Here is a 24,163-nt window from a genome sequence, read left to right on the forward strand (position 1 = left end):
CTGTTGAGCTCAGCTTTCCCTCTCTGATGGATGCCCTGGTAAGTATTTCAGAGGAAACGGCAGCACAGCCCTCAGTAAGGAAATAATGAACCTAACACAGGAGGTCTTTTGAGCTGTGCTGTGAAAAATGAGAGTCTGTATATTTACTTATTATACCCAGTCTAAAGCAGCTCTTGGGGTTTTTTCTTGTTAAGTATAACTGTTTGATCCTTTCTGATACCCTGCTCTTCTCATAGTCTCAATGATGTCTTGTAACAATGAGTTTCACCTCAGGTTAATCAAGTTCTCTAGAAAAAGATGTTTTCCTTTATCAATTTTATATGTGTTGTCTTTTCAATTTCATTCAATGTCCACAGGAGTAGTTTTATTTCACTTTTTCTACCATTCATTATTTTCTAAGCCTCTGCAATGTCTTCCCTTCTTCATCTCCTGTCTAAAGCAAACAATTCCAAATGTCTTGGCTGCTTCTACTTGATTTGTAAGCTTTTAAGTATTTTTATTTCATTTTTGTACCTGTCCTAATTTTGAAGTGTACTTTTTAAAGATTAGAATTTGAGGCATAAGCCTGATCTGTAGGTTGGAAATGGGATATTACTTGTATAATTCTGAATCTTTTGACTATTTTTGTTTTTACATTTCCTTTTTTCTGGTGATCCCATACTGGAACGATTTCAGGGGAACTTTCACCACTAGGTAGATTCTCAAAACACCTCCCACAACTACATCTTCACTTACCTGGGCGTAGTAGGAGTGCTTCAGATGACATGTGCCACTGTGCTTTCTTTGTTATTCCAATGAAAGGACAAACTGTTTTCAGAGCATTTTAATGGGGCTTTTTAAATGATCAAGGACATATATTTGTCAAATACAGGTGAAAGACAGGCACCTGGAGTGGCTAATTCAGTAGTGTTCTGCTCATTGTGAAACTCGGTTGTCTGAAGTGAAGCCCATGTTTCTTCCTGAAGAGAGGTTTAAGTAATTGCAGTTGTAGTTGTACAGTTTGTTATTAATAATCCTTTGAGTTATCTTGAGATGCCTCAGCACCAAAGTTTAGCCTCTGCATTTTAAAGCACCTTTAAGTCTCTTCTTCCAGAGCGCTGCCCAAACTTGAGTTTATCTAGTTCTGGCTGACTTTCATCTATGAAAATGCAGTTTGGCACAAGTATTAGAAAACAGATGGACTCCCAAGTCAGAGGTTGCTTCCATAACGGTGGATTTTCATCATTCAGAGAATCATTCTCAAACTTTTTCTCTCATTTAATACCTTTGTAAATGAGGATGTAGGACAGAAAAAGTCTAGACTGCACTTAACTTTCAGTCCTGATGTAGCAGCTTTTTGTCTTGAAATTAGCTGTGAAAAATAGTAGTGCAGATTGCACATCTCTTTTGTTTTCTCTTTTTTTTTTTTTTTTTTTTAATCCCCAGATCTAAACGTCCAGTGCCAGTTTCAACCACAGCTCCCAGAATTGACTCTCCCAGGGCTGTAATTCCCCATCAGAAGGTAAGTGACAATTTCTCCTCAGCCAGAATGAATACTGTTTCTATCTGCTGTGGTGAAGGTAAATATCTATTACAGGAAATAGCTTCTGCCTGCCCCAGATAATTAAAGGTTGAATGAATGCACAGACAGCAAAACTGCTGCAAGGCAATGTATTAGTGATCTGTATTTTGCTAATTTCTGATTAGCAGGACCAAAGCATCCAGCTGTCCTCTGATGTGATTTGGTCTAACCAATTCTGAGCAACTGTTTTCATCTTAGCTACAAGAAGCCACTAAAGCTTCTCAAAAATCTACATTTGCTTTCATAGATTATTGGGGAGAAACATTAGACTGTGCCTCAATCTATCCAAATCCTGGCTGCAATAAAACTGATTGGGAAAGAGGACATGAGGACATTTGAAAGCTTGAATCATATAGTGTTCTTATCATAGAATTCAGAAGACCTGAGAATAAAAAATAAAGAAGATAAGTCAATTTAATGAATAACAGCAAGTGGCAGAGGAAATGAATGGCTTGGTTTCCATTGTCAAAGCACATCATCTTTCATAAAATAAATGTTCATTTTAGAATAAACACTGACTGTACCTGGCAACTCATCTTCTGTATCTTTGGAGACACTGAGGAGCAGGGGTACCTGAAAGATGGTGTGTATATATCCCTAGGCTCAGGCTCTGGGCAGAGCATTTGTATTGCTGATGCATTTGATTAGATAAGTGGACAGGAGCTAAAGTTTCCATTGCTGCAACTTATTCCTGCTGTCTGTGCCAGTTTCATTCCCAGCATGCATATAAATAAAAAACACTGATGATCAAAATACATGGGGAATTAGATGATTTTCTACTGGGTTTGACAGTTCCAACATCCATAGATCAATTTTAAGTAATTTTTTATAAACACTGTGCTTTCCAAATTCAGAGCACAGATGGTAACATCATCCCTGAGACTGCTGCAAATAGGTTCAAAATAGCAGAAGAGAATGCACCTGGGGGGAGTAATTTGATTCAATTTTATTTTGTGAAATTTTAAATTAACCTGACTGGCCGTTTATTAGTTGAGGCAGAAATTGTTTTTTCAGACTGGATGTTGTAAACTTTTTTGGCAAGGGAAGATGAAACTAAGAATTTATCTTGCTCAGAGTTGTTTCTGTTTATATCATGATTTTATAGATGTTATTTTGGAGGAACTTACTGGAATAGTCACCAAACAGTACTGTGAAATTCCTAGGAAAAAAACGATGAATCATTCTTTTGGTTAAACTGGTGTTTGACTGCACCAGCAAAGTAATAGGGACAGAAAGGTGAAGGAGTTCTCATTTTCCCTGAAGACCCACCCAGAGTGCTGTCAGTGTTCAAGGCAGTGAGTAGATGTGTCTCATCAGTTATTCACCAACACCAGGTTGACTCCTGCCTTTTGGGGCTCTATATCACCTGCACAAGTGAAATTAAAATTTTGAAATGAAAATTTTGTCCCCTTCCTCCACAGGCACATAAAGCTCTTATATATTGGACTTTCATTACTCTTTCTGGGGGCATTTTAGGTTCATTTCTTCCTTGCCAAGTGTCAGTTTTAAAATTGCTGCCATAGGTTTTCAAAGCTGTTTACCACAAAAAATGCTTTCTTCCCTTAACTATCTGCTGTGTAGAAAGTTAACTTTACACACGGCAGGGTTTTCTTGAAGATTCTAAAAGACCCCTTGGCATGAAAGCCATAAAGACACTTTACATTTCCTAGTCTAACCCTTCAGAGAGAGATGAGGATCAAAAGACTCAACCCGTTTTCAGAAGCTTGCTGTCTTATGTTTGAGAATCCTGTGCAAGGTGCTCAGGAAAGGTTTGTAGGAGCTGCTGGAGGCAGCATTTTCTGAGCCAGCTACACGCAGTACCAGCAGCTGGAAAAGAGAATTAGTGGAACTTGCTAGAGAAAAAGGGTGGCTTCCAGGGGGAGTATGGTGGGAAACAGGTTATCTTGCAGTATTCAGGAAGATCTTAGGTGTAGGGTCTTTCACCCAGGGGAAGAGGCAACATCAGAGTGCTGGACCCCTTGCAGGTCAAGAGGAGTGACACTTGTCTACATTAATACTAAGTTTTAAGTGAAGAAGAATTCTTCTTGGGGGATTGTTTGGAAGGAAAAAAGGCATTGAGCTCTCAGAGAAGTCTAAAAATCCAGAATAAAGATATTTTACTGGTAAAGGCAGTGTAATGCTGATTTGGCAGTAAGGTGTGTTACAGTAAATACACATGAAAACCAAGGTTTCTTTGCTTGCCCCTTTATTATTTCTAGTAACAAGTGTCACTGTAGAAATGAAGAATTCTGTGACACACAGGCAGAAGTCACCTCCACACCTCTGCTTGACAGTGTTTAGACTGATGGTTTACATGAAATGAATTTGATGGTATTTTTTAAAAACCAGCAAAAGACTGCATTACAAGACAGTCATGACAGTGTCATCCTCTTACATCAAGAGAAGCTTTCCTCACCCTTCTCTGGTTAAGGTTAAGGTGTGGCAATGTTAGCTAAACAATCTGCATGTGCAACTTCAGTGTCTAGTTAAAACCATAAATCCTCTTGTACATTATTGCTCATCTGATTGCAGCTTCCACTAATTTTCAAGCATGCACTTCTTCTTTCACTATTTTTTTTTTGTTTTATGGAAACAGCATACTTTTTTGACAAAGTTTCTTTCACAAAGCTGATCAATATTATAGATGATGCAGGTTCTGCAACCATAAGTATATAGGGCTATTATTGGAAATAAGGTTTGATTGCATTTCAGTTTCACTATATCTGACATAAATCTCAAACTAGAAACAATTTTCATTTAGTTTAGTCAAATATTTTTGATTGAGTGAAGTCTTTTGCACAGGTGGGAAGAAAGGGCATAGTTAATGTTGAAAGAATTCAAGTAAGAGTAAGCTTGAGTCCAAGGATTTAAACTAAGCCATCAATCAGTCAATGAGTTCCTGCAGCTCTTCAGAGGGGACACAACACAAATGAAGACTCAGCTCAGTGCAGTTCAAAACATTCAAGCTGGCATTTTAGGGCTAAGCATGGCTTTAACATTTGTTCATTTGCATGAAGGTATTGAAGCCTTGTTAATTCTAATAATATGGCTATGTGTTGTGCTTTCTGTGAAACACTACTGACAACACTTTCATTCTGGAGTCCCAGTGAGCATCTTGTCATACTTATGATTTGTTTCCTCCAGATTTGGGAGCCTCTGTGTCTAAGAAAAAATAGATGGAGATGACTGAATTTTAAGTAGAGTATAGGATGGAGGAGCTGGCTCAGCCAAAAGCAGTTTGATCATGTCTGAGCAGAGTCATTCAGTGCCATGGTGCCTCTATCTCCTTTATCCTCTAAAAAATGTAAAGCAACAATTGCTTCTTGAGCATGTTGGGTGGTCAAATTCACTGGTATACTGTTAAAATTGTTCTCACAGATGTGCAAGTGGTGGGTAATGACTGTAGGATCACAGCAATAGATAAATAATGATTTGTCAAAGGGAGAGGGCCTGCAAAACCTGGTGTTTATCTCCCAATCCAAATTTATTTTTCACTTCTCTGATACATAAGAAGGAACATTTGCCTTTCATAGAAACTGGATTTTTATAAACAAATAATAATAATAATACTTCAGAATGGAAATTGAGCTGATTGTTAGCTTCCTTCTATTTTAAAAGGTTTGAGACTCCTCTACATTTATCAGTTTGAAGCTCATTCCCTGACGTTATGCAGTTTTCCTCCCGCAGTAAGGGATTGCTGCACGATCCCTCATCTTTCTGAAGGGAAGCCCATTGCTCAGTGTCAGAGCCTCCTCTCCTGGTCGGCTGGAGGGGTAGCATCAGACTCCCGGTGCTGGAAATGTCAGCGTGCTTTTCCAGCCACTGAAACAGAATGGGATGAGAGATGGGGAACAGGGGAACGTTTGTAATTCTTGGCTGCATTTCATGTGATGCAATGCTGAAAGCTCAGTGCTGCTGCTCAGTATTAGACATTTGCCCTTCACAGTCAGAAATGGATTCCAAAATTCTTCATTGATCTGATTTTGACACTGAACTGGAGACAAAAAATAATTCTACAGTATTTGCCGAGGAATAGACTGAATCAGAGATTTTTTTGTTGGTCACAAAAGGGAAGAGCTAAATATGCTGGTGATGAGGCAGTAATTATTTAGAAGTACAGCCGCTCCCTTAGACACTTCCTGTTTCATCCATTTTTTCCCCCACAAGACAGGAAAAACAACTACCCTAAAACTATCCAAAATACGAACTCAAGATGGAGATTGCTAACCTGGCACTGCTAGGTTCTTAAGAATTCTAATGCTGATCTGCCAGTATGCTGGTACTCCAGCTAGGGATCATTTCAGGAGCAAAACCAGGACTCCATTTGTGCCAAAAGGGAGCAAAATAATCAGCCATCTTTTTTTAGGGCTGTCCTATGATTTTCCCTTTGCCTATTGTTACTGTCCAGTAACACCAAGACTATGAAAATGCATTAGAGCTAAGGAAATATGTGGCATTTCTCTCATTAGCAGTTGAAACTGATACTTTACAATCAGCTTTCCTTGCATATCCTTTTATTTTGGGGTGTAGGGAGAAACCCACCATTAACTAAAAGCCAGAGTTTTCAGGGTAACAAATGAATATAACTCCAGCATATCCTTTTCCTTCTCTGTTACATCTGTGTTTATTTTTTATTTAATAATTGTTTTGTCCCTCCGGCATGTAAAAATGATTTGCCCAAGTGATTACTTAATTTTTGAACGTGACCTTGTGCATTTGTGCCTCTTTTTGAACACCTTTTTAGAGAGAAGCCCTGTTTTCTGTTTATTTAATGATTTCCGGAAGCTTTCAATAGGCCACTGGAAGGGATTGTTGTTTGCTGTTTTCAGTGTCAGGGTATAATAACCAAAGTGTGTATTGCAAATGTATTTATGTAAAAAGGCATGGTCTGAAAATGCTTTTAGGATTATCTGTTTCTACAGCCTCGGGCAGCTATTAATGCCAGCTAAAATCTCTTCCTGTTTATCACTAAGAAAAATTTTCTTAGTTAATTTTATCTGCCTTACATTTTTGATTCAACATGTGTTTAATGTTATGATTACTTATATCCTTAGACTTTTAGGGTTTTTTTCCAATAAATTTTAATTAATCAAGGCATATTATCTTGATATTTTATTCAAATGTGTGCTCCCTAAATTTATACATGCAATATAGAAAAATCGAAAAGGGCAATAAAAATATTTTTCTCCTGAACCATAGTGTTCAAATTAGTAAATTACATTAATGATAACCAATACTAGCAAAAGCATAGAATTAGAGGCCAAATTATTCTCAGGCCTGTATTTCATGGAAGGGGAAGATGAGTGCAAGGTGTTAAAGATGATGATTGCATTGCCAATGAATGAGGCAAAATCTCACTGCAGGCCACCACCTGCTCTTGAACTGGCTATCATTGAGGCCAGATTGTGGGCTCCATTCCTGCTTCAGGCTGATCTCCCCTGCCTGTCCCTGTCCCCTGAGCTGGACTGCAGCAAGTAGCCAGCATTACTGGGCCTCTTAACTGTGAGCATTTTTCTTTTTTGATAGCTTCTCTTATTTTGATTTCACTAAGGTGCATTTATAGTGAATAATTTATGAAACTCACGTGTTGGACTGTGTTTTTCCAGGATGAGTTTTTGGTAGATTGTTTTGAATCTGAACACCAGCACAGGCTTCTATGGGTATAGATATTGTAGGAGAGATTCCTTTGGGTAAGGCAATACCTGCTGCTGTCCCAGTTAGGAATATTATGTGGGACAGGACTGTATGATCACACACATACCTACATATTCAAGCACACACTCCCTCAAGTGGAAATTAAGCAGGAATGATCAGCATAGGAGCAGCCTCTTCATGGAGCAGTACCTGTTCTTGAGTCCTGTTGGTGTCTCTGCTAACCCTGCTGCATGGCCTGATCAGCATGAACCAGAGCCCAGGAAAGCAGTGCATAATTTCCATAACCTCAAGTGCACTCATAGAAAACAGAATGGTGTGGTCTAGAATCCTTGTGTGTTTATAATAATGGCATTGACTTCTATGGTTGTACATGATCTAAAATTATTCTTACCTCAAGACATTTTTTTTAAGATTTCTTAATTATCCTAGAAATTAATGGACAGTATTGCCTTAATATAAAATTATTGCTGTGAGGTTGACTAGTAGCAAATGCTCTCTTAATGTTAAGCTTTATTTGTTGATTTCAACTAAAACCTAGTAAAAGAATGCCTGAGTTGGTTTTGCTTTCCTTATTTTGAAACAATGCATTTCTTTGTTGAAAATCTTCCCTGAAAGTTTGAATGCTTTGGCCCCAATCTATTTATTGCTAGTTTATGACTATGTTTACAGCATTAATTGCAAATATGTTATTTTTGCATGTGTTCTATGATTGCTCTTTTCTTTTTTTTCTTTTCTTGGCCTGCATGTTTGCTACTACAGGAACCTGCTTGGGAAATGAATGGCAACAGAACAACCTTCAGCCCTCTAACTAACACGGCGACGGGGCCTATGGGTAGTGTTTTAGCAACCAATGGAACCTTTTCAGGCTACCTCAACCAGCAAGAGATCAGCCTTTCAAATAGCTCTTCCTACCTAAAGACTACCACTGTTAGATCTTCCATGTCCTCTCAGTCCGTGACTCCTGACATTTCACCTGCCAAGAGCTCGTTAGGTTCCAAAGCAAGCCCAGCTTTGGCTGGTGGCAGTAGCCCTGCTCACCAGCTGAGCCCTGCAAGGCAGTATAACAACCCCATTGGCCTTTACTCGGCAGAGACCCTGAGGGAAATGGCTGAGATGCATAAATTGAGTCTCAACCGAAGGGCTTCGGAAGGTGGACTTCCTAGAGGGTAGGTAACATGGTAACATCTTTAATAATTGCAATAAGTAATGAACTTGCTGAGCAGTGAATGTAATGGTGCTTACTCTATTGTGCATTTGTCTAGCAGTCATTATTAAAGTCTGGATCAATAATTAAGTTTTCCAACAGCCCCCAAAACATACCCACATTGCCATTACAGAACAATGGTTGTTGGTATGTGGCGTGCAGCATGGATTGGCAATAGTCAGCAGAGCATGAGGGGGAACACTAGGACTGAAGTAACTGTAATCATCTCAGGGTTGTGCCACTCAGCAGTTCTAACTAATGCATGGAGTCTCAGAGAACCAAGTATTGCTGTCAGACATCAGAGCAGGTGCTATAAACCACACCAAATCTTTGGTACTTTGCTAGAGAGAAATGGCTTTGTCCAGCAAATCCGACATACCCAGCTACTGGAGTGTCCTGCTGTAATTCCTGCCTTATTCCTGTTGGCTTTCCTATGCAGAATGAGTCAGAACTGCAATATTTTGAATCCTCTTGCATCTTGCATCTATTAGCTTTAATGTTAACTTTGCCATAACAAGGAATGATCTCCAGATACTGCCCAGATAGTTTGAGCCCATGCTGTCAAGGTTTTCCATATTCCTATATTGCGAGTCAACTATTTTATTAGTAGGTTTGTGAAGTGAGGAGCTTGGACTGTTGTACGTGACAAAAAGCAGGGAGAAACAGGTTTTCCTAATTTTTTTGCCTCCATGTATAAATCATCAAACAAATCTAATTTTTTAGTTCATTTGGGGTTTGGGTTTTTATTTTAAATGAAGATAAATTGCTTGTTAGGAATATGGGGAAAAGTGGTTTTTTTGACACTAGGGACTTGGCTGCATAAGGAAAACCAGAAAATTCTGACAATCTGCTCAAGGTCTGATAGCAACTGCATATTTTCAAGTACTTTATAACCATTTGCATCATCTCTTTGCAAAAATAAAACCAAGAGGTTTTAAGTTGTAGAAAAGTAGGGATATTTCATCCTATTAAAAGAGCATATACACCTGTTCTAAATGATTCAAGCAATTTTATGTGATTCACTGCCACTCTCTTGAGCACTCAACATTAACAATCCTAATTAACTTATCTAAGTAAATTCTATCCTCCCTTCTTATACTTGATAATTAAGTAATGCAATTACCTTTAAAAAAATAATTTCAGTTAGTTACCAAGATCAGCAAAATAAACCTCAGAATACTTGTCTCTTAATTTACAGTTTCCTGAAGAATACCAATTCTTGTCTTATTTCAATATACAGAGTTTCCTGGGTGGATATCTTGTTGTCTTTTTCTCCACTATGTTTATAATCCTCCTTAATACCTGCAGGGGTGAGGGTGGAGGGGCTGAATTTTGGCTGGCTCAGCATTGTGACTGTTTGTTATTAGAATTACAACACAACTGTAGCCATCACTCACCAAAGTCAGTGTGAGCCTTTCTATTTAGCTGGAATTAAATTTTAGGGAACTGTTATCTGCCTTTACCATCTGGAACACTGATGAACAAACAAACAAACAAAAAAAAAAACAACCTTATCCTGCTGTGCAGGAACATTCTGAAAAGATGAAAGAGCCCAGAAGCACTAAATAAATGTATCTTGTCTGGTAACTTCTCTGAGATTTAGAGAACTGTACATCTCTGTTGACATGCAGAGAAAATTCAGAGCTCAATAGTGCTCTGAGTCATTCCCACTCCCACTTGACTGTTATCCATGAAGTAAGAAGTATCTTGCCTCCTGCTCTGTGGAGAAAAACATGGAACCTGTAACTATCTTGGGACTTGGTGGCATCCATGATAATCTCAGTCTCACAGTGCATATATGGGAATAAGGAAGCACTGTGAGCACTGAAAAATTAGCTCTGGTCTTTACTGGGAACATTCTTTCCATATAATACAACATGGTTGTGATATTGTGGTGCTCAAAAACTGAATTCATTGTGCTTTCACAAACATGCTCTTAGCTGTATGGTAAAAGCTGCGAGAAAGTTCAAGCATGAGGAGTGATATTAAGGTATGTTTCAGTTCTGTGCCCTTTTCACCAGATGACTTAAACTTAATTGTGTGAATTGCTGTTACAGGTTTAGCTAAACCCTTTGGAAAATCCTATCAAGAAGCTGAAATTAATTTTGAGATTACTTCCTTGATCTGTGAAGAATAACAAAGCATCTGTTTGTCTGATACACTTTATATTAAAGCTTTATCACTCTGACCCAAGGTGAAAAATAAGATAGCCTGTAGGAGTGTGGAACGTGATGTGCTGAAAGCTCTGGAGTGTATGAATAAATATGAACAGTGAGTCATAGTTTGTAACATGCATCTTTTTCATTCCAGTGTAAGTTATTTTTCACACTGCAGGTCAAGGGCAGTAAATACCTGTCCCACAAGTACGTGCCAGGTGGCTTGGGTTACTGGCCTCTTACTGAGTGACCTCTGTGAGCAGCAAGTTGTGGTTCCAGACATGTCCCATGTATAGAGGCAAGCTAAAATTATTGTGGCTTTGAACTGGGAGGAATTTTCTCATCATATCCTAAATATAAGGAGAAGCAAAGCATTATTGTTTTTGAAGGAAGCTATAGCAGCCTCTTCACATCTCAAAAACCTTTACTGAGATGTGACTAGTGAGCTGCTCTTAGTGTGTGCACATGATATTTCTTTTATTTGGACATACTTTTATATTCCTTTAATTAAGGTTGTATTTTAAGGGTTTGGTAGTTCTGCCTTGAAAACGTTATTTTATATGTATGGTAGATGCGTGGATGAGTCAGAAAATGATACCATTACAATTGGTTTCATTATAAATGAGTGCCCAGCTGTTTCACATGCACCTAAAATGGATAGAGGATCACGGATGTGCTTACGGGCTGCAGCTTGTTCCTAATATATCTCTAACAGTTCCTGTAAGAACATTTGGCTTAGTGTAGGGTTTATAAAGCTAGAAGAATATTTCCAAATCTTAGAGTCTGACCAGTAGCTGCAGAGGGTGATCTGTGGTTGCTTTACCATGGAAATACCGAAGTGCAAAGCCTTTACTGCAGCTTTGGCTCATTAGAGTCCTCTTGATCATGAAAAGTGCTGTTCGATGAGCCAAGGCAAAAGGATCATAGGTAGGAAAAAGCACTAATATCAAAGGTTCTGCAAGGAAAAAGCAGGAGGGGCCAAATCCACTTGGAATGTCACTCTTTAACAGTGCAGCTTTGATGTCCAGTATTTTGTATCAGTCCCAGACACAGAAATGTCACAGCAGCAAGTTGGAATCCTCAGTGCCCAGTTCTGTCAACAGCATTCCATACAGCCAAGTAAAAAGAAAAGTTTAACGGACCGTGGATCTCTTCCTCTTTATTTTGCACAAAATAGGATTAATTACTCTTCAACCAAGAAAAGAGCAGAATGTGGGTATTCTAAGCTTCAGGGGGAAAAAAGTTAAAATAAATATCACAGCCCATTACTGCTATTTGTGCAACCACCAGAAAGAGTTATTGGGAAGAGCACTGTAGTCCAGACTGAGCACACTCTGTTCTGCACTCCCAGCTTTATGCAAGTACCATCACTGGTTTATACAAAGATGCAAGAATGGAGTGTGAACATACCTTTTCCATACTGTATGGAACCAGTTGGAATAAAATATACTGATATGGATAGTCCTAAAGAACATATAGCAAGCGTGGCTTGCTTTATTTCATGTGGAATAAATTAGGAATGACTATTCCAAAGTTAATTGGCTTGCACACCTCTTGGCATAATGTAGGTGCAGTCATAGCTAGGCAAATGCTTTGTTATATACAAAGGCATTTTCCTTAGTTTTAGCTTTAAAACATTTGCCAGTATATTATTTGGATCTTCTCCAGCATGTAAAAGACTTAAAAATCAGTCTTGCAAAATCAATTCTGAGGGTGGCCTGAGAACAGACTTTATCCCTGAATATTCAGTATCTAAGAGAAAAATATAGTCTCTACCACTCATTTTCTATTTTCAGTTGAGAATATTCTCTGAAAATCCTCCTTTTTTCCCCTCTGCTCCCTCCTCCCTTCACTTTGGTAGTAGTACTTTTAAGGATGCACAGCAATAAGATTGTGTTTAACAGTCAGCCAAAATGTCATGGTACCCTACTAAGTCCTGGTGGATCAACTATAATCCCTGCATTTTTTCCTTTGTTAATCATGTTGGTGTTTTTAGGCATACATTTACTTTTTATTCTTATTTTTAGATGGTCTGAGAAGAGCTGTAGTAACCTTTTGTAAATATCTTTTGCCCTTTGCACTCTACAAACTATTGACTTTTTTCTGTGTGGTTGGTTTTGATGTTGTTTGTTCTCTTTCTCTTCTTCTAGGTCATAACCAACACCGCTGCCAAGTTAGTATCACCTCTGTGTAGTGCCAGATATTTGTGTGACGCTGTGCGTGTGAAGATGTGTTTTCTGGGGTAGCATGATCCCCTGTGTTCCTGCTGTGTCTGCTTGCAAGTGCAAGTATTTTTTTAAACATCTGCTTGGTGTGGCAGGCGCCCTGCACTGCTCCTGCTGTCCAGCAGTGCTCCCACTTGGCATTTCTCAGTGTTGCTCTAATGCTGTGGATGGAGCTGCCACCTGAGCCTGCCCAGTTCTTCTAAAAGCTTTCAGGTGGTTGTTCTTCTATGGGCAGGTTTAAGTCCTCTTGAATCTTTAAGTCATCTTCATGCCCTCGGAGTTTGGAGAGCGTTTTCTGAGCCTTTTTTGCTGCATTATTAGTAAAGTACTTTAAGCTTCAATATTAAATTAATTTCTAAAGTCTGCTAAAATTCAAATTTAGGTTGCAGTAAGATATTGATATGGGAAAAAAAAATCTATTAATTGATTTACCTTGATAAATCTATTGCCCAAAAAAGAAATAACTATTGACTTGAAAATGTGATTGATCTGCTTTATTTAGGAGATTTCAGAGAGTCCTCAGTTTTGACCTTTAGTTTTCTAGAGGCAGAGGATTGTCTATAAACTCATGCTTTTTGTCTCTGACCTGAGTGTTGTCCATAAATTGCTGGAGACTGGGTTAAACTGATTTTGAAATAAATAATCTAATAGTAAAATGTCAAATTTAAACTGGCAGTACAAAGTTAGGAGTATTAGAATACATAAAGTTGAAATAATATTTAGTACATATAATTTACATTGATCTTGCATTCTCTGTTGATTTCAGTGAAGTGTGGGTGTGATGATGTAAGTCCTTTGGAGTGAAAAATCCTAGCTAGTTTACATTAATAATTATTCTGACAGGATTGTCTTAGAGAGCAGAAGTCACTTTATAGGGGTGTTTGTAATCTTACTTGCTTTGGGATTTATTTTTCCTGATCTTTTGTAGCTTAGGAGAAAGATTCCATTCATTTTGCAGAGGTGCTGTCTCTGCAGCCTTACCTCTGCCACTTCGTCCTAGAGCCCAGCACTCCTTACAAGCACTAATATCTTCTGTTTGCTTCCAGAGTTAGAAAAGGAACTCAGCAGTTCGCAATCTGTACATTTTTTCTGTTATTTTTATTGGAATCCTGTTAACACTTACTGGAAGTTTGGCTTTGGTGTACATAATGTGACTAAAACCTCTTGAAAGACATCACTAAAATTGTTTAAAGACCACAAGTGAAAGCCCAAATGACTTCTGCTGCTACCGTGAGGGAAATTTAGGCTGTTCTAACATTAGTAGCTTTGATTTCTGTAACTGACTGTGGAAACAAATTGCTTAGAACATTATTCTTTAAAGGTGGCATATTTAACCTCTGTCCTTTCCTTCACACAATCTTCTCAGATCTTGGGTTTAGAATCTCTTTAGTACTTCCAACAGTGAAAGAAAGAGAACACTAAATTCAAGATCTTGAGGACCTGTGTGTTTGTAATTATCATGCCATTGTTTAGGGTGTTACACAGAAAAGAGATACTGTTGAAGTCAGGCATGTGCATGCTCAGTACAGCAACCTGCACGTCTCTGCACATCACCCCTCCAGAGATGATGCCACTGTAATTATAGAATTGTCAGAGTTGATGAATAGTTAAAGGAGATGTGTTTTCAATGTGAGAATGTCTTGGTAAAAAAGATAATTTTCACTTTTTTTGAATGCATAATGCTGCTTCCCAGTTCCCTCCCTTAAAATGTTGGCATGTGCAAGTGAAGGCTGTGGCTGTGATGCAGCATGTGCACCTGTGTGTCTCTGGTCCTTGTGCATGTGGCTGTCGATGTTCTATCAAGGATTTGCAGTTATATATGACTGTATCTCTCTTTGTCCATCCTCAGTCAGGGCATCCCACCAAACAAAAGGCTGAAAACAGAGTGGAGTCCCCTGGCTGGCTTCAGAGGTGTGGCTGGCACAGCACATGTGATAGTCTCCAGATAATTAAGTCAGATGGCTACCAGCCTTACATGAGTTTACCTTTTTCGTCATGCTGGGTTGAGTTTTACCTCTCACCCACTGAGGCTACCCATGGTAAACAGGTGCACTGTTTTGTGTGTAAAGAGAAAAACAATATTAGCCAATATCCTTGCAATCCAATGTCTTAAACTGAAAAGGAAAATTGTTCCAATCAAACAGAATTAAATTCTTCAGCAGTTCTTCTGCAGGGGGAGAAATACCTATTTCCAGCTTTTGGGTTCAGTTCTGAATGAAACATTTATGAAATATCTGTTATGTCACAAAGGATGGAATTCCCAGTTTTTTCCAGTTTGGTGAGTGTATGGAATCTCTCCTGCTGGCATCCTCCTGCTGCTGGCAGAACAGAAACAGCAGACTAGAGATTCACCTGATCTCCCATAGGTTGAAGAGCAGCCACCGTAGTGGCTGACATTGGTCATTGGAACTCTGAGCAGTGCTCAGTCCATGGCTGTAGGACTAGAATTATCCACAACTCAGTCCTACAAGAAAACCAGCTGCTCTTTGGCTGCAGTCTGACATCAAACTGACTCGTTCTGGTGTCATGGAAGCTTCACTTAACTTGCTTTAGGGGCTCAGTCTGTCAAATATAAAATCTTTCCTTGTAAATGGAGTCACTGGAAACTAAGGCAGCAACTCTTCAACTGCACTTGTCCCATTGGTTGCAATGTTGGATATTTTGATCTGGGGCTGAGCATTTATCATGCCATAGCAGCACTTCAGGCTGTCTGTACAGCGATTTTGGGAAGATTTAGTCTTTGTAAGGAAAGCCTTGAAGATTAAAAGGCGCTACTACTAAATTTCACTGTGATTAATAACACAGAGAAAGTACTGAAATCTTCTAAATAATAGAGAACCTGGTATCTGTTCACTTCACTGTACTTTCTAGACCTTTGTAAGACCCTTCTGAAAACACAAATGGATAAAAAAAAAAGTGGGAATTCTCTGCACTGTGCATGTACTTCCCATGGGCATGCATATATACATGTGCATGTTTGTATACACATAGATGTATATATGCATATAACAACAGAATTTTTGAATATGTAAGTATTGCACAAATACTTACAGATTTTTTTTTTTGAGATTTTAATACAGTGACAGCTATTTCACCATTTTTTCCTTTCTATACATCATAAGCCAACCCAAAAATGACATCCATTAGCACAGCCATCTTTTTGCTGTGGCTTGGTACTTATATTGTCTGTGCTTTCCTGATGAGAAACTTTGGTGAGCTGCCATGAACAGATGTGCACACTCCTCTCTTGGTGGTGCTTCCCTCACTTAACTTCACGCCTCTCTCCTTTCTTCCCCTCCCTTCCTTCCCCATGGAACCTCACTCTTGCATAACCCAGCACGGACTTCACGGAGCGTTTCAACCCCAATGTCCTGAAGGACTCTGCCCTGTCCACCCACAAACCCATTGAGGTGAAGGGCCTTGGCGGCAAGGCTACCATAATTCACGCGCAGTATAACACCCCGATCAGCATGTATTCCCAGGATGCTATCATGGATGCAATTGCAGGCCAGGCACAAGCCCAGGGCTGGGGCTGAGCATTTATCATGCCATAGCAGCACTTCAGGCTGTCTGTACAGCGATTTTGGGAAGATTTAGTCTTTGTAAGGAAAGCCTTGAAGATTAAAAGGCGCTACTACTAAATTTCACTGTGATTAATAACACAGAGAAAGTACTGAAATCTTCTAAATAATAGAGAACCTGGTATCTGTTCACTTCACTGTACTTTCTAGACCTTTGTAAGACCCTTCTGAAAACACAAATGGATAAAAAAAAAAGTGGGAATTCTCTGCACTGTGCATGTACTTCCCATGGGCATGCATATATACATGTGCATGTTTGTATACACATAGATGTATATATGCATATAACAACAGAATTTTTGAATATGTAAGTATTGCATAAATACTTACAGATTTTTTTTTGAGATTTTAATACAGTCACAGCTATTTCACCATTTTTTCCTTTCTATACATCGTAAGCCAACCCAAAAATGACATCCATTAGCACAGCCATCTTTTTGCTGTGGCTTGGTACTTATATTGTCTGTGCTTTCCTGATGAGAAACTTTGGTGAGCTGCCATGAACAGATGTGCACACTCCTCTCTTGGTGGTGCTTCCCTCACTTAACTTCACGCCTCTCTCCTTTCTTCCCCTCCCTTCCTTCCCCATGGAACCTCACTCTTGCATAACCCAGCACGGACTTCACGGAGCGTTTCAACCCCAATGTCCTGAAGGACTCTGCCCTGTCCACCCACAAACCCATTGAGGTGAAGGGCCTTGGCGGCAAGGCTACCATAATTCACGCGCAGTATAACACCCCGATCAGCATGTATTCCCAGGATGCTATCATGGATGCAATTGCAGGCCAGGCACAAGCCCAGGGTGGAGAATTTGCTGGGTAAGGTTATTTCCTTCTGTGGAGTGCTCTTTCTCTGCATGGTACTTGTAACATCCCTACCTGCATGACACATTTGCTCTTCCTGGACTCTTCCTTTTTTCCTGGGTGAAAAATGCGTATCAATCCTAGACAGTGTTGAAAAGCACTTCCATGTTTTTGAATTTAAAAGGATGGATCACCAGAAAATCATAGCATGGTTTGTTATTGGAAGGGACCTTCATGTTCCAAGCCCCTACCATGGTCAGGGGTACGTTAATTTAACCTAGTTTTTTGGTATTCCTCCTAGAAATGGTAAACCCCACAAAAATACATCTAATGCTCTGTATATGATATTGGATGGCTTTTCATTCCTGGCAACCATGATTTATAATAGTCACTATTGTATGCATAGTTCAGAAAGGACAGAAAAGGGGGGGGTGGAATTTTTATTGAGAAGTGAAAAATGTAAAATATTTATTTAGCACTGGCTACTGTTTTATTCTTCAGAATGGAATGTTTTGCTGTATTTTCCCTATCCCCAGTTTACATACAGTACATGTGTTTTACACAGATCCTTTGGACTATGGCAAAATCCCCTGATCTTTAATAACTCTGCTTTTCCAATGCATGTTTTGGTAATCTTACCTGATTAACTTATCCAGAGTTATAATAGCTTTACTGAAATTACATATGCAATAAAAGTAGCCAGGTTTATCTCTTACCAGGTGCACTTCTGCCTAAAATAGAATTTGCCTTCCTTTGATATGACACCAAAATACAGCTATAGCAACACACTTCAACGTAGTTTCTTTTCCATATGTCAGCTGCAGGCTTATTCAAACTGAGGATGGTTTATGTATTTGCTTGTGCTCCCTTTTGCTGGCCATTTTTCTCTCTTTTTTATAATTATTTTTCTTTTCTGCTAACTTTTTGCACCAATATTGCTGTTCATCACAGATGTTCCTCATGATGGATCACAAGCAATACCTTTGGCTGGCTTTGGCCATGACTCAGTGAATCTCCACAGGTGTTGAGTAGACTCGTATTTCCAATTAGTGAAGTACAAAGAAGTTCATTTGTGTTCTCTATAAGAGTTCACATCCTTCATAGGCGTGGATTGTAGGAGACATTTTATGATACATTGGCACTTTGTATTAAATGCTGTAGCTTTATATGATCCAAATAGTAATGTTTTAAAAAATTACCTATTTAAATGATGAGATTATTATAAAGTTAATGCTGCATATGTGGATCCTTTTCATTTTATAAGTTTGCTTTAGTTTCCTCTGTGATACTCTGAAGTTTAATTTGCACTGAAAACCATAATGTTCTTCAGCTTGCTTAGTCGATTAGGTCTGAGTTAAGATTTTGCGTAATGTGGAAGTATTTGTATGAGAAGTTTTTGATACAAAAGCAGACCAAATTGTGTGCCGATTCATTTTGTCTCAGTTATCAGCCTATAATTTGGTCTTGGTTCTTAATAATCTTAGTCTTTTTCATTTGTCCACAAGTGTCTGTAGGGTGGTAAGCACACTCAGACTGCACATCTGAAGGGCAGACAGCAGCTGGAAACAGTTTACTTATTTTATCAATGATGAAGGACAGACAGGCTTAAGATAGGAATTCATTTTCTAGTTTCACCATTTTAAATCAGTGATTTTGTATCTTCATGAGATCAGAGTCAGACTCTTGTTACTTTGGAATAAGCCACACTTACTGGATCACCATGGAAAACATAAAGGGAAGGACAGAATTATTCATACTCAGACTCCATGCTGAAACTTAAAGGTAGAAAATTTTGAATGCCCTGACTTGATATATTTTTCTACTCTTTGTTTTTCTGTTTTAATTGATCTTGCTAAACCCAGAACCAGGAGTTAGGTAGCTGCAGTAAAACCATGTGGACAGTGCATTTTGAATAGATTTCTGTCAAACGACTTCATAATGGACTTCTAAATTCCATTATGCAGTTTCAGCCAAATTCACAAGTTCTATAAAGACACAAGTCCAGTACCTTATTGGGAATAAGTTCTGACAGTTGAAGTAGCAGAATAAAGAATGTGGTTGTACAAACTAAGGTCTTGTATGTCCTCTGCAATAAGTCAACTTGGCTGGCTATTTACCAGTCTACCTGAACTTTTGTTTGTTGGGTTGTGGGGTTTTTACCTCTTAGAGCATTTTTTAAAACAGCTGGAATCAGTCTAATATCTGATGTCACAATATTTTGTTGTATGTCTACATCAGGGGTAGAACATTGCAGCGTTCCTAAGTTTTTACTTAATATCTGCTGAAATTAAATCTGCATAATGTATTCAGGGAGTTATTCACACAGTAAACCATAGTTTATAATGAACTCCAAAAAATAAAATTCCACTGCTACTTATTCAAAGAGGTTTGACTATCTTTAAAGCTTGTTTTAATGGTAAAAAATGTGTGACTTAAATGATGATAAGAAAAAGGAAAATGATTTTTATTGACTCCTACTAGAATACCTTAGGCTCTAGATTAAAAGCTTGCACAGCTCCAACCCATTTGGGAAAAGGGTTTTTTTTTTTTTCAGTAGCATCAATTTAAAGTAATACACTTAAAGATGCATGATATTTCTGCACATCCACACCCAGATGGAAAGAAATTAAATTACAAAGAGGTATAACAGAGGTATTAACATGGTTATGTGCATCTTTAGGCTGTTTGTAAGAATCAACTGTCACATTTAGGTTTATGAAATGCTCATAATCAGCGATCCGCTCTATTTTACACTTCCATGCTGAGTGGCTCATATGTCCTAGTTATTCATCCACAATATAATTATGTTTTTAAAAAAAGAAAAAGGCCTGCTGAATTAAAGACAGAGTTGGAAATACTCCAGTGTATTGCATTAATTTACTTCAATTTATATGAGCATGTTTCACTCTGCTGGGGAGGTTAATTCACCAAGCTCCATTTCCTGCCTTAATCATCTACCATAAGGATATTAATATGTCATATTAATGCCACACATTGCTACTGTGAAATTTGTAGTCCAGCCTCCAGCTCTAGTTTTTTAACAATGCTTGCGTTAATGGCATATCTGTACATAAACCTTTGAACTGCTTTTTTGTACATAGATCATAATATACAAAGAAAGCATTTGAGCTAGAGGATTTAAGCAGAGGAATTTGAAGTGTCTGTGCTGGCACACCACTGCTGCCACAGTGGTCCATGGTTGAAATCAGCAGCAGTGTCTATCCAGTGGTTTATTATCCACTCTAGAACAGCATTCTGCTGGGAAATTTGCTGTCCCATACAGCAGGTTTTCAAGCTTCTGCAAGATTAAGAAGTCACTATGGGAATATGAAGTTAACTGTTGTCCCACATCAGACAGTCACTTCTGGTATTCATACGGGGCAGGTTCTGGATGTGAAGCACCCTGAAGTGCCCTGGGGACTTGAAAACAGGGTCACCTTTTGGGGAACATCGCTGTGACAGAACTTTCAGCATAGCCAAGTGTCAGAAGCAGCAACAGAATAGTCCCGAGGGCATTGCTCTTATTGTTGGTATTACAGATAATCTCTTTGCCATGCAAAGACTGTTCCTGGAGAAGGCAGAACTCACTGCTGTCCTTTCCTTCCTGCCTCAGGAAGCCCTTTAGCTTGTGTAATGGACCAGAAGAGGAGGACTACTGTTCTCTCTCCCCTCTTCCACCTAAAGAAGGCTATGGCACCACTTTGTCCACGCAGGAGCAGCATTAATGGAAGTCACTGATGGCAGAGCCTTCCCAAAATAAACAAGTCTGCATTCTGCCTTCTGTACCTGCTAGTGTTTGGATATTGTAAGGATTGTGGTCTAGGAAACACAAGCTAAAAAAGGAGCTCAAAAACGTTGCTTCCTCCTACAGGCCATCTTTCACACTAAGGAACTTTTTTACATAACTTGTATGTTTCATGGCAGAGCTTAAACTGAAGAGTCAAGTTTTTCTCTAAATTCACCTAAGCTGCATTCCACCCCACAGCTGATTGTGTGGAAACACACAAAGAAAACTTAACTGGGGTTTGCACTTGGGTGGTTCCTCAGGAAAGTGAGAAGTTTGCATATGTGGGGGTTATAAATACATGGTATTGTGTGTAAATCCATCAAACCAGTGTATGTTACCTAGTGCTAAAGAAGAGGAGTGTGTCAGCTTGGAAATACTCTGATATTTAACGCACTACCTGGTAACATTTGCATCACACTCTATGTAGGATGTCAGACATCCTGGCTTTTCATGACTTCTCTCAGGCTTTCAAATCACAGACCCAACTTCTCTGTAGATTTTCTCTGAACAGTGGTGTCTTAGCACTAACTTTGAGCCTGAACCAAGGAAGCAACTGTTGGACCAAATGGCCCTTAACTTTAAACAGAACTGTTTCTCAGTTTTCATGAAGTTGAGCTTGCTGCTTGCAAAGCTCTTTATGGAATAGCATAAAGCTGTTACAATAAATCACTTGCTTCAAAAATAGACCTTGTATTTAGAGCAGCCATGGAGCCAAGTTGCTCCAAGCACACATCATTCCCTCAGTGTATATTTCTGCAGCTCTGTTAATAGTTAATTTTAATTCTGCTATGCAGAAGTTATTTTCACTGGGGGAAAAAAAGCCCACCAAAACCTATTAAGTTACTGTGCTTGTTTCTAGCCTGCATCATAAATCAAAGTGAGGTTTCCTATGTAGCTTTGACTTTAGCTGTGCACACCTGGATGTATCACTTTGCAAGATGATTAAGCATGTTGTAAGATCCTGAGACACATTCTGTCATTGAAGATTTCAGATAGTACTTATATATGTAAGTCTTGAATGCAAGTCTAGACTTCCTGTGCTTCACATGTTTAGTAGACAATAAATCCAGACTATGGCAGATAGAAGTTCAATTCAGTTTGAAAAAGAATCATCTCTAGAAAAAGCTGTAAAAGCCTACCTATTGTTTTTATACTGAAACATGGGTTTATTTCTAATTGCAACCTTAAGGTACACTGGCTCAACACTGTAATTTATAGAAAACATAAAACAGTACCAACATGAAGTTGTTTCTATAAGAAATAATATGTAACCAAAATGGTCGGAGAAATAAATGGTTTTGCCTATTCTCCACATATTATTGTAACCACTGCACACTTGTGTACCTGCATTGGCTGAGGAATCATGAACAAGTATTTCCAAACAGATTTGAATGAAAACAGGCCCTTTCAGAGACAGAATGAGCCGTAACATAAAATTGATCTGTATATTTTTTTAAGAAGTGATCATTTCAAAGCCATTCTGGGGATGGCTGGGTGAGAAACTGTGACCAGGGAGCTGCTTCCAACATTTCCCTTTCTGAATTGCAGTACCCTCCCTATAAAGGATCCTCACGTAGACAGTGCCTCTCCAGTGTATCAGGCTGTGCTTAAAACTCAGAACAAGCCTGAGGATGACAGTGAGGACTGGAGCCGTCGCTCTGCCAACCTGCAGTCCAAGTCCTTCCGCATCCTTGCCCAGATGACTGGAACTGAGTACAGTAAGTTGAATGGCAAAACATGCCCCTCGTCTTGATTTTAGATTCATGTCTTTTCCTCACTGCCCTGGTATTGGCCACTGATACTCAGGGAATACTCTTGTCCAGGCTCATGTAGTTGTCAAAAGGGTGAAGATCCTGGATGTAACTTGAGAGAACTCAGAAATCAAAGTGAACAATCTTGCCTTATGCTTTATAAAGAAAATTATTTTGCCAAGGGCCTCAGCATAAAAGTATAACAGATTGTACAGTAAATGAGCACTTGGGACCCCATAGTTATTCCTACTTAGAAATCAAGTCTCTGCAGTGCAATCTTTGGGTTTCCTGCAGCCTAGACATACAGTGCTGTCCATTCTTTAGGCAAAAATGATAAACATGTCATGTCTTCTGTAATAGTCTTTTATAGAAGTGACTTCTGGAGGTCAAAAACAAATGAATCACCATTTGTATGGAATCTACATCTCTACGTCTCTATCAGCCCTGTTATCTAAACCTAGATCTGAGTATCACAGAGCTTTAACCTTGTTGCCTATGGAAATGTTTTTATGGCTGCCTGGTACTCAGCTCACAGGTGGTTCCTAATGTAAAGAGAAGGAAGGTCAGGGCCTTTTCCCACATCAGGGGGAAATATTTAGTATTTCCTTCCCCCATTAATGTGCTGCTGCTGTCTCTCCTGCTTTGTACAAAACGGCAGGACCTCTCTATAGAATCATTGCCTACAGCTGTGAAACACTGCTAATAATGAACGGGAAAGTAGTTGTAATAGCTACCTTCCTCCTAACATCCTCCTTCTTGTCCCTAGGGAACTGCTATCTTCATGATCTTTCAAATTCCATTGGTGCCAAGTCAGTGTGAATGCACCATTAGATAGGCTTTTGATAAGTTTCTAAAGAATTTAAAATAGCATAAAGCCAATTCCTTTCTTTCTGTTTTTTAACTGAATCATTTTTTCCTACAGTGCAAGATCCAGATGAAGAAGCCCTGAGGAGGTCAAGGTAGGCAAGTCCCTGTGAAAAATACAGCATTCTCCTTCCTGATAACCCAATAATGTTTTAAAATGGCATTAATATGAACTTCCTTTATTATATTTTTGTCCTAAAAAATTCTAACACATTTACTTAAAAATCACTAAATTTAAAGTGCTGTCATTGAGAGGCATTTGAATGAGAAGGATAATGAATCAGCATGTTTTTAGGAAAAACAGTGCAAAATTGCTGAAGTGTGTGCTCAAATCTGAAAGCTCTCTGCTCATGCAACTTTCCTGTACTTTACTGGGTGTGTGAATGTCATGAGTTCCAAGCCCTGTGTAACTACTTGAATGTGTAAGTGGATAAAGAATATGTAATGTTGTGATAGCACTGAAATATGTGAGCAATTTATTTGGATGTCCCTCTGATTGACATTTGATTCTCCTTAAATGATACAGTAAAGGAGTTGTTTCCATTCATACCCATACTCATTGGTTTATGTTTTGTT

At 38.8% G+C, this 24,163-nt stretch overlaps 1 protein-coding gene across 6 annotated transcripts in view; it reads left to right on the forward strand.

Annotated features, from left to right (window-relative positions):
- LDB3 (LIM domain binding 3) overlaps positions 1-24,163 on the forward strand; it is a 115,402-nt gene that overhangs the window by 48,750 nt on the left and 42,489 nt on the right. For 4 of the 6 annotated variants that reach the window (XM_041475546.1, XM_041475563.1, XM_041475570.1 and 1 more), the window contains exons 4-7: positions 1,426-1,501; positions 7,976-8,382; positions 22,521-22,690; positions 23,646-23,682. In XM_041475546.1, the coding sequence (XP_041331480.1) occupies positions 1,426-1,501; positions 7,976-8,382; positions 22,521-22,690; positions 23,646-23,682 (690 nt within the window). Of the gene's footprint in view, positions 1-1,425; positions 1,502-7,975; positions 8,383-12,726; positions 12,750-16,996; positions 17,201-22,520; positions 22,691-23,645; positions 23,683-24,163 lie in introns of all 6 variants that reach the window. The other 2 variants (XM_041475585.1, XM_041475578.1) reach the window with 2 other exon arrangements.

Source organism: Pyrgilauda ruficollis, unplaced genomic scaffold (genome assembly GCF_017590135.1).
Source record: "Pyrgilauda ruficollis isolate IOZ18807 unplaced genomic scaffold, ASM1759013v1 scaffold11, whole genome shotgun sequence".
NCBI classification, from domain to species: Eukaryota; Metazoa; Chordata; class Aves; order Passeriformes; family Passeridae; genus Pyrgilauda; species Pyrgilauda ruficollis.